The 14,153-nt window shown below is 32.6% G+C and overlaps 1 protein-coding gene across 1 annotated transcript in view; it reads right to left on the reverse strand.

Annotated features, from left to right (window-relative positions):
- The window catches only part of LOC115235161 (proto-oncogene tyrosine-protein kinase receptor Ret), an 85,536-nt gene extending 76,382 nt beyond the window's left edge, over window positions 1-9,154 (reverse strand). The window contains exons 1-2 of the mRNA XM_029806763.1: window positions 8,934-9,154; window positions 8,098-8,309 (exon numbers count right to left, since the gene is read on the reverse strand). Of these exons, the coding sequence (XP_029662623.1) occupies window positions 8,098-8,173 (76 nt within the window). The 5' untranslated portion in view covers window positions 8,174-8,309; window positions 8,934-9,154. The remainder of the gene's footprint in view (window positions 1-8,097; window positions 8,310-8,933) is intronic.
- Between the last annotated feature and the right edge of the window lie 4,999 nt (window positions 9,155-14,153).

Raw genomic sequence — 14,153 nt, forward strand, 5'->3', positions numbered from 1 at the left:
TAAAATTAATTTCTTATTAATATTATATATATTATCATTCTGATTATATTATTGGAGACTTATTAGATGTTTTATATTAAATATTAAAGATGTGTTTGTGCTACTTACAATAATTATTTAATTTTATGTAATAATTATTAATTTTATAATACAATAATAATAAATTTTTGCGTCAAGTATTGAACGTAATTATATATGATATCTTTTCGTTACTGATGTTGAAGCTATTGTTGGCGCTATTGTCGAACATATTTTATCTTCGCTTGTTACTCGCGAAGCTTTAACGAAAAATTAATGAACGCGTTGTCTTTGTATTATTGGTATTTTATAACACGCATTAGTTTTCTTCGGATGTATATTGCAAGCTTTGAGAGACGAAGCCTTTGTAGAAGAGATAATAATCGACATTACAATCGTCATAATGCAATGGATATTTTAATTTCATAAGCATATCTACTGATGTACGTCACACACGCGCGATACATACTCGCGATTACATTTAATGGACATACGTGGTCGTTGGTTGATATAGTTTTATGTTTCGTGAAATGTCACGAGAAGGCCAAGGTACGCGACGGAATCTTCTTCGAAACTGTTATTTTATATCGCGATTACAAATACTCGATGTTATATCCGTGATTGTGCGCACGGTTGAAGTGGCTGTGTTCGATTCGGAATACTACGAAATTATAATAATAATCCTGTCAGACTTTTTTGATAGGAATTTGATGAAGAGATATTAGAAATACATGGAAAAGCAAAGAACAAGTTGGTCGAGGTTAAGGCCAGGCACTTGCATGCTTCGAAACAATAGCTCGAGTTTTATTTTCTACTATACTTTGTGATATAAAGTATATGCAGGATACATTGGTCGATATATACACTTGCATTATGTGTGTGTATGTGTGCAATGGGAAAATAATAATATTCGTAAAATAATTATTTACTCAAATCGCGCGCATAAATTTCTTTTCTATCATTTTAATTTAATTTATTTTCCGGTTTGCATCGTTAATACTGATTCATTAAACTGTAACCTATTGTTTAAAAACATGTAGTAACAAAATATACAATTTATAATTTTTGCAGATATATGTACAGGATTCATGAAATTAAAAAAAATGTAGAGATTAAACGCGACATTTTAATGTTTTATTTCATCGTATCTAAGATGATACTATCCACTTTAAGGTCTTCTTTTATAACTTTTTATTGTCCTCGTTACATTATATTTAATATGATGAGTATCGTTGAATCTCTTCATTTGTAGTCAAATAACCTGTCTGATTTTAGTGCATTTATTCGATTAAATCTTTGTTGACCTCATTTCTTCTGAAAAGAGAAAATATGATGGAATATATCTGAGTCAATTTTAAATAATAAGAAAAAGTAACTTTATTTAAGAATATTTTTGAAAACTATATAACACACATTCAAGACAAATAAATCTAATGTACTTTGCTCGAAATTTAATTTGTCGGATGTTTTTTAACGTTTTAATATATCGTGATGGAGTTAATTTGATTAAATGTCTCACACACACACACACACATATATATATACACATCTCGCCCAACGGAATTGTATTGTAGTTTTTACTTAACGGATAATTAAATTATCATGTAATTCTCGTATTATATTCTCATGTAATGCATGTTATTTTGCATGCTTTGCAAAATATAATGCATGAAAGCGATCATCAAATAATCGCGTCTGTCAACAGCATCTAAATATTTTTTGTGGCAATTTATTCGCACAAATAGGACGCGTTGAGATATAATAAATATTACGAAAAGAAAAGGAACAATTTAGAACATTCTATATGTATACATATACTCGATATTTTATACTTTTTTCTAGGATTCGAATATTATTGATCTTGCTGGCCATTAGTTAGTTTATTGACAATAAGTAATGGATCTCGATGTAATGTCCTAAGATATTAATCTAATAAACTTCTTGAGAGATATATATAGGATATTCTAAAATTCATGAAACAACCAACTGAGCATGAAAGTTATCGAAAAATTAAGTAGAACTATTATAGATGTTTTCATTTTAAACAATAGTTTTTTTTAGATCGTGCTCATAACTTTAAACTATTAATATGAGAAATATTTTTCCAATTAATTCTACGTTATGGAAATCGATATTGAATCAATTATTATTAGTATCAAGTAGACAAGCACAATTTTATTCTATTTTTTTTAATTTTTATTTCTTGTATATATTTTTCGGATTTAATTTAGAAATTTCTTTAACTCCGAGTTACACACACGCACATACCAGTTTTCATTAATCAAACTTAATCTTATTGTAATATATTTTTTTTTTATGCTGGAAATCGATCCGTCCGTGCGCATAATGCACACGTGCTTTTTGATTAGGTTGCAACGAGGGTGAAGGCTGCTTTTAGAACCCGTCTTTGATTAACGATTTCAGTGCAGCACGCGATGTTTGATTTTCTATTTCGACCTGTAGTTGTAACGTACATTAATTTTCGATTGTATTGTGCTAGCAAACCACATGAGAGAATTTACATTTCAAAATTTGGACACAATAGAATGGATTACTATTAATTTTCTATTTAAAACACATACACACACACACATCACACATACACACACATTGTATTTATAATAAAATCAATAACATTATGCAATAAAGTGACAGTAAAAGGGTATAAGAAGAATATATATGCGATTTTTACTTGTTAATTAATATATTTTATACGATCTCATATTATATGAATTTAATCAAATTATTAAATAATATTAAAATATTAAAAATATATTCATATATTAAAAATAGTATAAATAGTAATAGCCTTAACGAGATCAAACATTTTAGAAAGTTGATTCACCCAGGAAAGTAACAACAGCTTTTCCTTTATATCTGGCACCTGGCAACCGTAATGCCACCGTAAAATGTATTGCCGGCAACCTAGTCCGTAACTTCGCGGTGAGAAGACTCGCACCAGACGTTTTGCGTGCTCTGCCGCGTCATTAATAAGGAGCCTTGTCATTCTCATTATTATTCATAGTATACGATGACTTGACGCGCGAATACGAAACGCCGTGCCTCGTGGCGATGGCAAACGCGATAACAATTTTTTTGCTCCTCTTATAATTCGTCTAATCGTTAATATCTTGAATTATTAATATCTTAGAAAGATAAAAACTTGTCGTCGCATCGATATATTCTAGCAAATAAAAGCATTATTATGCGAAAAATTAAGAATAGGCTATCATTTTAGCTCAGATATATTATAGTATAAATTGTATTACAAGTATCAATAATAAATGAATAATACATCAATTAATTAGTTATAAAAACAGATTATATTTCCGTGGAATATTATATTTATTAATACCCAAATCTCATTTTAATTGACAATCTTGCCGATATTGTTCTCTTTTGAAAAAAAATGGCGAATATATTTCCCTGTATTTTGCAATTCATGCTGTTATTGTTTTCGCCACACGATGATATCCTTTTATCCCACAAAATCGCTTATCGCCGCGTGCAATAACGTTCATTAATTATTCGCATAAATACTGCGCGGGTGGGTGTCGGATTAACATTCATTCGCGACGCTTCATCATCGACGTAATAGTTTCGATTATCGGTAGCAGCTCGACGATTGCATAACATTCTATAGTTCGATTTGTAAATAAAAGAGTATTACGACGAGGTAATAAATGTCGCGCGCGCTTCAAAAGGTTCCGCGCGACGACTTGTACTTATCGTCCTTTCGCGCGAGGTTTTATCGATAATATCATGAAGGGTCTCTTTCAGGGTCCCTGACGACAGTAGACGCTATTGTGCGATGGACCGTGGTTGCGATCTAACGTCCTAGTTTCGCTTCGAATATCGCGTGTCGTTTTACCTAAGAATTCGCAGAAATTGAGATCGCCGAAGAATGTCACGCGAAATTATACCGTTCTCTATTTTTGCACGAAAGACGATGCGAAATGTGTTAATATTTCCCTTGTCACGAGACGCGTTATCCCTCTTGCGGCGATAACTTATCGCGATTAAACAAATCTGCGCCCATCTTTTTTTGCGCCGGTAACTTTATATTTGTCCGGTTATCTGTATTTTTTTATATATTTCGTGATTCTGTATCGTATCATGTTAGAGTTTCATATTTCTTACTATTTTCCGGGTCGAGCGCTACAAATTTTACCATCTTTTCATTGTAGTACGTCGTAAGTTCACCGCTACAAATTGCACAGTAGTTCTCGATACATTACCTCGCGTATCTGTCGTTAATAAATGCACATTTGTTTCCCTATCTCGCGAAACTTTATTAACTTTCGCACATTTAACTTCCTGTCGTCCGGCGCACTTTAATCACGTGTGTTCGTGTTGCTAAATTACATGTTTGCATGGCCTTTGGCAATCTCATCATTAATTTCTTAAAATTATGCGGCGCCTCGTTAATCCATCGAGAATTTTGACGCATAAGAAACTTTATTATTTTTGAGCATTTATTGTATTTATATCCGGGATGAGGATAATGACAACGAACGGTCGTGCAACTCAGAGGGGTTGAATTATAGTTTCGCGACCTCGATGTGGCCGCAGAAGCGCAGCCAAGGTCGTGTTTTGCTATTGAATGGTGCATTCAATGTCAATGAAGAACGCGGACGCGGCTTTCTACGGCGAGATCGATGCCAAATTTCGTTGGCTGGCCGGCTGGCGAACGGCGTAGCGTGACGCGAGTAATAAAATCGGCGCAGCCTTGCCATGCTGGAGTTCTGCACAGCGTCGCGAACTGCGTGGGGTGGGATTTACCCTTTGCCGCGTTCACCCTCGCTTCGGTATCCTCCCTCTGCGTTAATGCGTCGGGATCGCGGCAAGAAAAGAAGTAAAAAGCCGTATCTGCGGGAACCGTCGATACCAAACATCGAAAGGTACTATTGATACTGTAATAGCATCAAATAGAGTTTGCTATCTTTGAAATTGAATTTGGTCAAAAGAAAAATTGGTCCCTTTCATCCTGCGTCTCGCGCAATCGAGATTTTTTTTTTTTGCAGTGAATCTAATAGATAATATCGTGAGATGTTTAACTGCTTTGATTATATTAAACTATAACGTCAATTTTTCAGATAGTGATTTCGATTTTAAGAACATTAAGTTTTTTTGAGTATAGCTTTCTTTATTCTAAGCAATAATTTTCGAATATTTTAATACATACAATTATAATTTTGAAATATAATTAGAAACTAATAAGAGATTATTTAATCTTTATTTTTTTTTAAGATCTATTCTATTTTTAAGATTTTAAGACTCTATTCTATTTTTAAAATTTTAAGTTTCTATTTTTTGAAAGTATTTTTTTCTAAATTGCTTCCTGACAATTTTTTGCGATTCGAGATATAAACTTTATATAATTAGGATATTCGATCATATTTAATCTGAAAATCTTGCTTTCATTCTTCATAAGCTTTCATAGCATTCATTACGCTATTTATTTTTGAGATTACTTCAAGATTATCCTTGAAAAATGATCGTCTTTCAGGGATTATAATCGCGATAGGCTATACTGAGAACTGTCGCACGGTTCAATCTTCTCACGCGTGACATATCGGCCTGAATGGTTGGCAGAAAATACAGTCGTATGCGAAAGGGCGGTATCGATTCTCGCGGTTCATCGGAGTTGTGCACGTGAAAAAGTGCACGAGCCAGTTGGCACGCGACATTGCGATCGTCGTTACATGGTCAAGTACAAATGTCAGCCTACGCATAGCATTATTAGGAAATCGTATGCAAATCATAAACTATCCGCCCTGATATTTTCTCAGGCCGGATTTAAGATTTCGATGATCACCGATCTTTCTAAACGATTATGTGTTTCATATCAAAAATTTAACTACGCTTAGATTGAGAAAAGAACTTCTGTAATTTTGCTTTCGAAATTATTGTGTTAAACAGTTGAATATAGTTAAAATTTTATTAATAATATTGAAATTTAAAGAAAATATATCATTGTGTTAATAACAGAGTCGTAGGAAAAATTATTAATTTTGTTGTGTTTCTTTGGAATTTATACACATATTTATAAATATTTTTGAGTTGTTTAAAATTCGTTAAACAATTCAAAACAACTGTTTAATTAATTATTAAGATTTAGTTCTTAACTTTATTCATTGTGAATTTGATTTTACTATCATTTACGGGTCTTTTAGTAGTTTTTTTTGTAAGATCTTGAATGATATCATAAGCTCTCTAAATATTGTATTTTGACGCGATTTGTAGTATCCGAAGAGCGAATCGACCCTGCTAATCGAACCTGCGGAGCTGCGTTCCGCGAACTTGTTATCGGCATCCCCTATCAATGCACCCTTGCCCGAGACCCTTTTTCGCACTCGCGCGATTATGTTCGCCATGCACGAAATCGATAGTCCCGTAGGCGTGTGTGAGAAGTCGAGCAAAGGCTGACGGACGGGGCCTGTCTGTAACTTGCGGCGTTTGCAGCGCCTACCTGTCTATCGCGTTAACAAAACTCGCATTGTTTTGTGTGACGTATATGCTTCCCGAGAATCACATATATTCCGTAAAGCATACGGGATAAGAATTGAATTAGACCGAGAGATATGTTCTCTCGCTGTTGTGCGAAAAGACAATTTAACGCCGACTTGATAAGCGTGCAACTAAATCCGAGCCTTCGCACATCGCTGAAAACGTCAGTGCAATATTATAATCTTGTTACTTACACGTTATAATGATAAGATTAGTATTATCACATTATACGCGTCGTAACATTTTAGTGTTATAATTATGGCTCGATAACATAATAATATACAACCATAACGTATGTTATAAAATTATTATAAAGTTAAAAGATGCTTTAAGGCTATAAAATTACAACTACAAAATTAATTGCAAAATAGATCCTTTTGCTTGCACTATCGACATTTACCGGCAGCGCAAGCCGGAAATAATTGGATGAGTATAATCGATGCATTAGGAAAACGCGGCGCATCTGCCACACGAAGAATTACATTCCTAGTGCAAAGGTTAATTCCACATAGCCACCCTCTTCCAATTCCCGCACTCTACCAATTAGGGATTGGTCTCATGTAGGGTGATCTTAAGTCAACTTGGCTGTCATCTAGAGTCATTAATTCGTATAATATATATAATTGCCATTAATTATACAAAATCGTGATTTTTGTCAGTATTAGTAGAGAAATCGTGGTATGATTGAATAAATTGTTAGATTTACGCTAAAATATATTTTTGTCAGGCAAAATTGTATTTGCATTATATCGATGAGATATTGATTGGATAGTTTCCAAAAAAAGTTCATCGCGGTATATCCATAATTAACGCTTAATGGTTACTATATCTAACGAGATTCGATAACGGCACGTTTGCTTATTATTTTCGATACGTTAGTCTGATCTAACAGTTAAGAAATATTGCACGACGGTATTTCAACATAGGATTGCAAATGGACCTTTTGACATGGCAATTTAGCATACAATGACGGGAGTTAATTAATTAATCATGGATCTGGCGCGTCTTGAATGATTTGGTTACAATGTCATAGTATAAAAATCGGTCGTACTTGTCATTTATTATCGTTTTTAATATAATTGAATATTGTTTAAAAAAAAATTGTGTTATAACTATTCATCGCGCGTCTCGTTATATGAAATATTTCAATAATATTTACGCGGCGGTGTCAAGAGCTAAAACACTTGTTTTATTTGAATTTATAATCGGTTACGATATTAAACCATAAATTGCAAGTGCGTTTCTGATGTCCTCATAAATTGCACACTGAATATATAAATTGATTTTATTTTCCATTGTGTTTGATAAATTATAGACGGAACAAGAAATATATTTTCTAAAATAAAAAAACAGTAATCAATGAAAATATTTATAATAAGAATGAAGAGAATTATCGGCTCATCTATTTTATAAATATTAAATAACTTTAAAATCTTTTTGTGTTACAATGTACAATTATTTCCGCGGATGTAGACTTTAATTTATCGTGATTAGAAATGATATTTACGTTGTAGAATGCATAGAAGTATAAAATATTAATTATATTGCCAACATCTTCTTTGTACGTACCTGAGACCACTGATATCCTTGTCATCATCAATGAGCACAATAGCAAAGTCATGAATTGCAATCCAGGAATCTGCATGATGGTAATGTACGTTTGTTGCTCGATTAATAGCAAAGATCACTCTAACATCATAGTCACTGCGACTCGAAACTGCACTGATTCGACAAAGATTTTGTCCCGCGAAAACGTACCGCCAACGTTCCTTACATATGTCCTTTTGTCAAGTAAAATAATGTCAAAATTATAATCGATATAATGAGATATAATTCGTGACTAATAATTATTGCTTTTTTTATGTAACAAAAGTGACATTTTGAAGCTCACTAAAAAGCAATCGCAATTGATCTTTACGAAAATTGAATTGAAGCTATTTCTCTTTGATGCAATAATATACAAGATGCTTCTTCAAATCATTGCGATTATATTGGACAAAAAAATGTTTTAATTTGTATGCAACTTTTATTTTTTTATTTACTACAGTTAATGAATTATGAGAAGATAGAATATTGCTTTGTTAAAACTTAATCAGTTGCTTTCGAAATACGCTGTCACAGTTATTTCTCTATTCACAATTAACATAAGTTATAAAGTAGTCTTTAGAGTTCTCTTTTTTATTCATACATATTTTAGAAATGTATTTATGTTTTTACGCAAAATAATCGGTATTATCCCACTTTGGAATATCAGCATTCTCTTATATTCTGCAACCATCGTTGATTTTCGCTCGGTTGTAAGAATGAGAATTATTTTTTTTAATGCAAAGTTATGAGACGAAAAAATAATATCGGTATCAATAACAAAAACAATTTTAATTATCGTCGAACAGGCGCGATTGTACCTTTTTCTTCGCGAAATCCGCTATACTTTTGATCGTGACCGAATGACAATCGGAGCAACATAAAACGACGCCGATCTCGGACGTCTAGGATGATTCTTTATTATGGCAAATCGGTATCTCATCTTCCGATTTCGTGTTTTAACAATTTTCTTCAGAGACGCGTCAATGTTTTAGAGAAGAAAGACCGTATCCGGACGTCGCGACGTTACGGCGTTACGGCCGATACTAAACGACGTCGAGACGCCTGCCGTTATCAGACTCAATTTTCCACGCGTGCGCACACGCCCCCGAGATATCCTGGGGGACGGTTGAAGCGGCGTGGGGCGACGCGGGGCGACAACGCCAAGGGAATCCCCTATAGCCGCACTGGGAATAGGCGCGACTCCTCTTTTGCACGTCGTTCATAGGACTTACTCTGATTATTACCATCTCGATATGCGATAACGACTTTATTCTACAATCTTACGAAGTGCAACAGTCCTCGAATTTGGATCGTTTCGATTTAAAATAGAACCATAATCGCAGCAGTTTGGAAGACTATATTTCTTTTCTACATGAAAATCAAATTAGATAATTAAATATAAATTAAACTAAATAATAATTACAAAAATTAGTCAAATAATAAATTCGGAATTAAATTTTTTAAGTAATATTTTTAGAAAAACTATTATAAAATGATGAATAATTTCTTATATTTCTTATTCTATTTTTTAAATAAAAATTGAAGTGTAAATTCTGACATAAATAATTGATCATAAACTTATTTGTTGAAAAAAATATCTAGAATATATTTATAATAGATTTTTATAAATATTCTGCAAAAGAATGTCTCGCGTCATTTTTCAAATAAGTTGTTTTATTAATTTATAAAATACCGCAATTTTCTATTGAATTTGCTGCATTTGAGCCATTATTTATATTTATATTACTTTTATTCTATTTTCAATATTTTTTTTTGAAGCACAGCTGGCAAAACCGATTCGGTTTCGCATCGATCGCGTTTTGTCTCACCTGTGATAGGTTACATTATTCGCCGTTTCTCCTAATTTAATTAGAACATCGATTCGGCGGTAGGTTCACTTCGTTCTCACTCGCTCTCCTAAACTCAAGGACTCGTGAAATCATAGAGGACAGTGCGTCCTTAATGCTGAGTGTGCAGTAGGGGAATACCGTCGTATTTTTCCTTTATTTTTCTAAGCTTAGCCGCGCGACATACGTTTGATTTAGAGCACGACGTTTAGACGCTGGCGTTTTTTCAGCCTCGCGAACATTTCATTCGCGACGGAAGGCGTCTTCATGATTTAGCGTCTCTTTCGTCGACAGATACACTTAACTAAATGCTCTTTCTGTTCAGTATCGTCCTTAAACTTTTGAGAACCTGCTCATATTCAAGCAATTCGCAATATTTTTTATATAAATTATTATATGCTATTGTTCTTTTGTGTTATAAGGATCTTTATACATCGTATATTAAGCACAATTATTGTTAATTTATTTTATAAACATTTAAAAAAATAACAAATAGTTTGAGACAAAATCTTGCGTAATAAGCGATGAATTTTTCGAGGACATTAAAATCAAAATCTATCAAATATTTTTTTCTTGTATATTATTGGTTATAAAAGCTTTTTTTTTTATATCATTTGCGAGGCTTGGAGTATTCATTTGTTGTCCTCATGCTTACGTTACTGCAGTTTTCTTCGCGAGACGCATGTTTTAGCAAAGATTGCGCGTCGTCGCTTTGCTTGCTTTCGCGAAGTTTGTAAAAAAGTTAAGTCGATCGCGATGTAAGAAACCAATATTCAACGCATAATCTATGGTTTACACAACAAAGTTGTCAACGGTGACCTTTGAATGATTCATTTGCTATGTGTATGCGATATTTTACTATGAATGCTGACGAATCGAAGAAAGTACAAAAATTTATGAAAAATTTAATACAATTCATCGGACGTATCTAGTTTTGAAATAAAATCAAGAATAAAATAAAACGAAGAGAGAAAATGATTTTTTTTTTTATGAGAATGCTAATGAATGGTCGGTGCAATGCTAGCGAAATTGTGGACTGTTAAATTTAAAAATTTGTGTAAGTTTTATTAATTTATTAAATTATACAATTTGTTCTCATTATCACATAAAACTAGTTATTACGTAAAACCTTAATCCAATGAATGGATACACTAAAATACGAGAATTACGCCATATTGTGTAAGTATCACTAGGTATTCAGGATCTATCAGAACTTATGCACTTTTTTTAATCAAAAATTCTTTAATAAACTTAATTTTTTTGTCAATAAAAACTTTTTTATTCTGGTATACATTGTTGATGCATCTCTGTATTGAAATAATAATATTCTTCTTAACTTGATTCTTCTTTTGTGTTGTTAACAATGCAAAGAAAAGAGCGACTTTCAAAGATATCCCCTATATAAAACACGTGATCCCCTGTAGGGGCAAAATGATATAATGACCAGGTAGATGGTTTTGTATATTCGACAATATATTGTATATGAGACCCTTAGTGAATTAGCCCAACAGATTAGAGTCCTAATAATAATCCGCATGTTTATATATGATTTTTATTACGCGCATATGTTTCATTTAACTGCATTACAGCATATTTTATAATATATATATCGCAAAATAAGATAAATTAGGACGAAGATTACTTTGCTCCTCAATAAAAAGATGCTGTTTGACAAATTATTAATAAAAATTAGATGACTTGATGAGATTATTATATTTCTCATGTTATTTTGACATATATCGATTTTGTTATTTTCCGCATAAAAACTCACATAAGTTAAAACCTTTCTTATTTAAGGTTTATTATTACATTTATATTTTTTTGTTTTTATTTTACACACACACACACACACACACACACACACACATATATATATATATATATATATAATTAGAAATATAAATATATGAGAGAAAGAGAGAAAGATGTCGTGTGTGTGTGTATGTGTATTAGTATATTATATATAAGTTTTATAATTAAGAACTAAAGATTTCACAACTAAATCTTTTTTTGTTCTTTTGAAAAGATAATTACAAATTCTCTCTTTCTCTTATTATACCGTACTTAAGGAATTTCAATATGCTCAATACTTAAGTCGAGCATTATTGTAGAAATATTTCTTTCTTTTTGTTGATCGTCCTTTTCTGTAAGCGCAGTATTTTAGAATTAGCATCCAGCTTTTTCGCGATCCCAAAGCTCGGCATAAGCTTGTACTAATCAATATAGCGTGCGTAATACTTTATTTATTGCGACATCGATGAAAGTGCGAACGATATAACGGATACGCTATATCGCGTCTATATCTTCCCATGAGTGGAACGCGATCCTATCGTCAAATTTTATCTATATGCGCGTTGCACTGTCGATAACACTCACCCCATAAAATAGAGGTATAGATTGTAGCGTAGTAACATTGTTTGCCGTTTGGTATTACGGCTGGTCAAGTCACAGACAATGACTGTCGTTATTGCCGTTATATCGTTAGAATTCCAATTTAACTTCATACAGAATCTATCAAAAATATCATTTATTAGAAAATCGCTGAACAATTTTAAAATCGATTACTTTACAACAAAAAGATTTTTACTAATACTTTAATCCTTAATAAATTGCTTATAAATACTTAAATCTTTTTATCTGTTGAAAAATCAAGATACTTTTTGTTAGAAAAAAAATGTAAGATATTTATGGAAAGTTTCTTGGTTATCTTCGTAATGTCCGAGATATAAAACCTTCCCGTTTGAATAATCTCGGATTGCGCTTTATATAAACTATGTATATACTCGCGAATGCTGTAACTTGAAGGAATCCTGTATTCGTAAAGGACGTTTCGAGCAAGGAAATGGAGTGCCCCTTGCATCGTAGTAATGGCCGGTCTGGGATGGCGCGCGCGAGGGGTGCATTTCAATTGATCCACCGCTATCGCGAGGAGGGTTCGTTGACCAACATTATCGTATATAACAAGGCGCACGCGAAGTCTCGATGCGCGCTCGTTTCGGGTGTCCTTGAAGAGCAATCGCTTCCCCATTAAGGTCACCGACGCTATTAGTTTTCTACCGTGTGTGTGTGGGTATGTTTGATTATAATTAATGGACGCAATTAAACAAAAAGAAATTAATGTTTCTTCTGATTAAATCTTGTGATTCAAATTTTAATCGATCGAAAATAACATAATATTGCATAAAAAATTACAGTCTTATTCAACAAAAATTTTAGCGTTATTTTTTTCCTAAATTTAGAATTATTTTGCAAATTAAAATTTTGGTTAATTAATTTTATTCGAGATTAACTGAAAAAGTATAAAGCAATAGTACATAATACATTAAGAGCGTTAATTGGCTTGAATATTTAGTTTCTTGCCTCTTCTTTATTAAATTATGATCATTTATTTAGTTTGATTTTTACGATTCTAGCAACGATTCAAAGAACATGGGTGATTCATACAATATACACATTTTTGTGGAACTACTTTTATGTATATTAAATCATCTAATGGAATATATATACTCTATCGCATCAGTATTTTGTCTCGAAGCAAAAGTTTCTCGTACTTAATGATCGAATCCGAAATTTCTAAAGGGTCGCTCGTTTATTTTTACGATGCATTCGACTGCTCGATTGTCCGTAGGAAAATCGATATCCAGGGAATGATCTCTCCTTCCTCTCTTTATTGTACATTAATCGCTCTCTTCAACAATATCAACGGTCTTCGTTCGTAGCATTAAACAATATTTTTCATGAATAGAAATTATTTTTCCTTTTTATATTATAATACATATTTCCGAACTTTGCGCTTGTTTAATGAGCGCAAAAATCACGTGATAATTAAATCAATGTGATAGAACGAAAATATATATTGCAGGCAGGTAAATTTTTTTGCGCACTGTTAAAAACACCCAGGAGGTCGTTAGTCTCGCTAATCTCGGTTGCTACAGATATATATGTTGAATGTAAATTATTGTCAAGGAACGTTAATTACTACGGTAGAACAAATTACTGTGTTTTATGCGACTCTTTACAAAGAGCTTGATAAACAGGATACTCTTTGACGTATTAAGCTTTTAATTCTTTTACGAACTTCGTTCAACTGTGTTTTTGACAAAAACTACTATTATTTATATAATGACGGACGAACACAAAAAATCAATTTTTGTTTTCTATTTTATTTCGCTTAATTTGGTTTGCGTTAAT

This window comes from Formica exsecta, unplaced genomic scaffold (assembly GCF_003651465.1).
Source record: "Formica exsecta isolate Colony F162 unplaced genomic scaffold, ASM365146v1 scaffold211, whole genome shotgun sequence".
Taxonomy (NCBI): Eukaryota; Metazoa; Arthropoda; class Insecta; order Hymenoptera; family Formicidae; genus Formica; species Formica exsecta.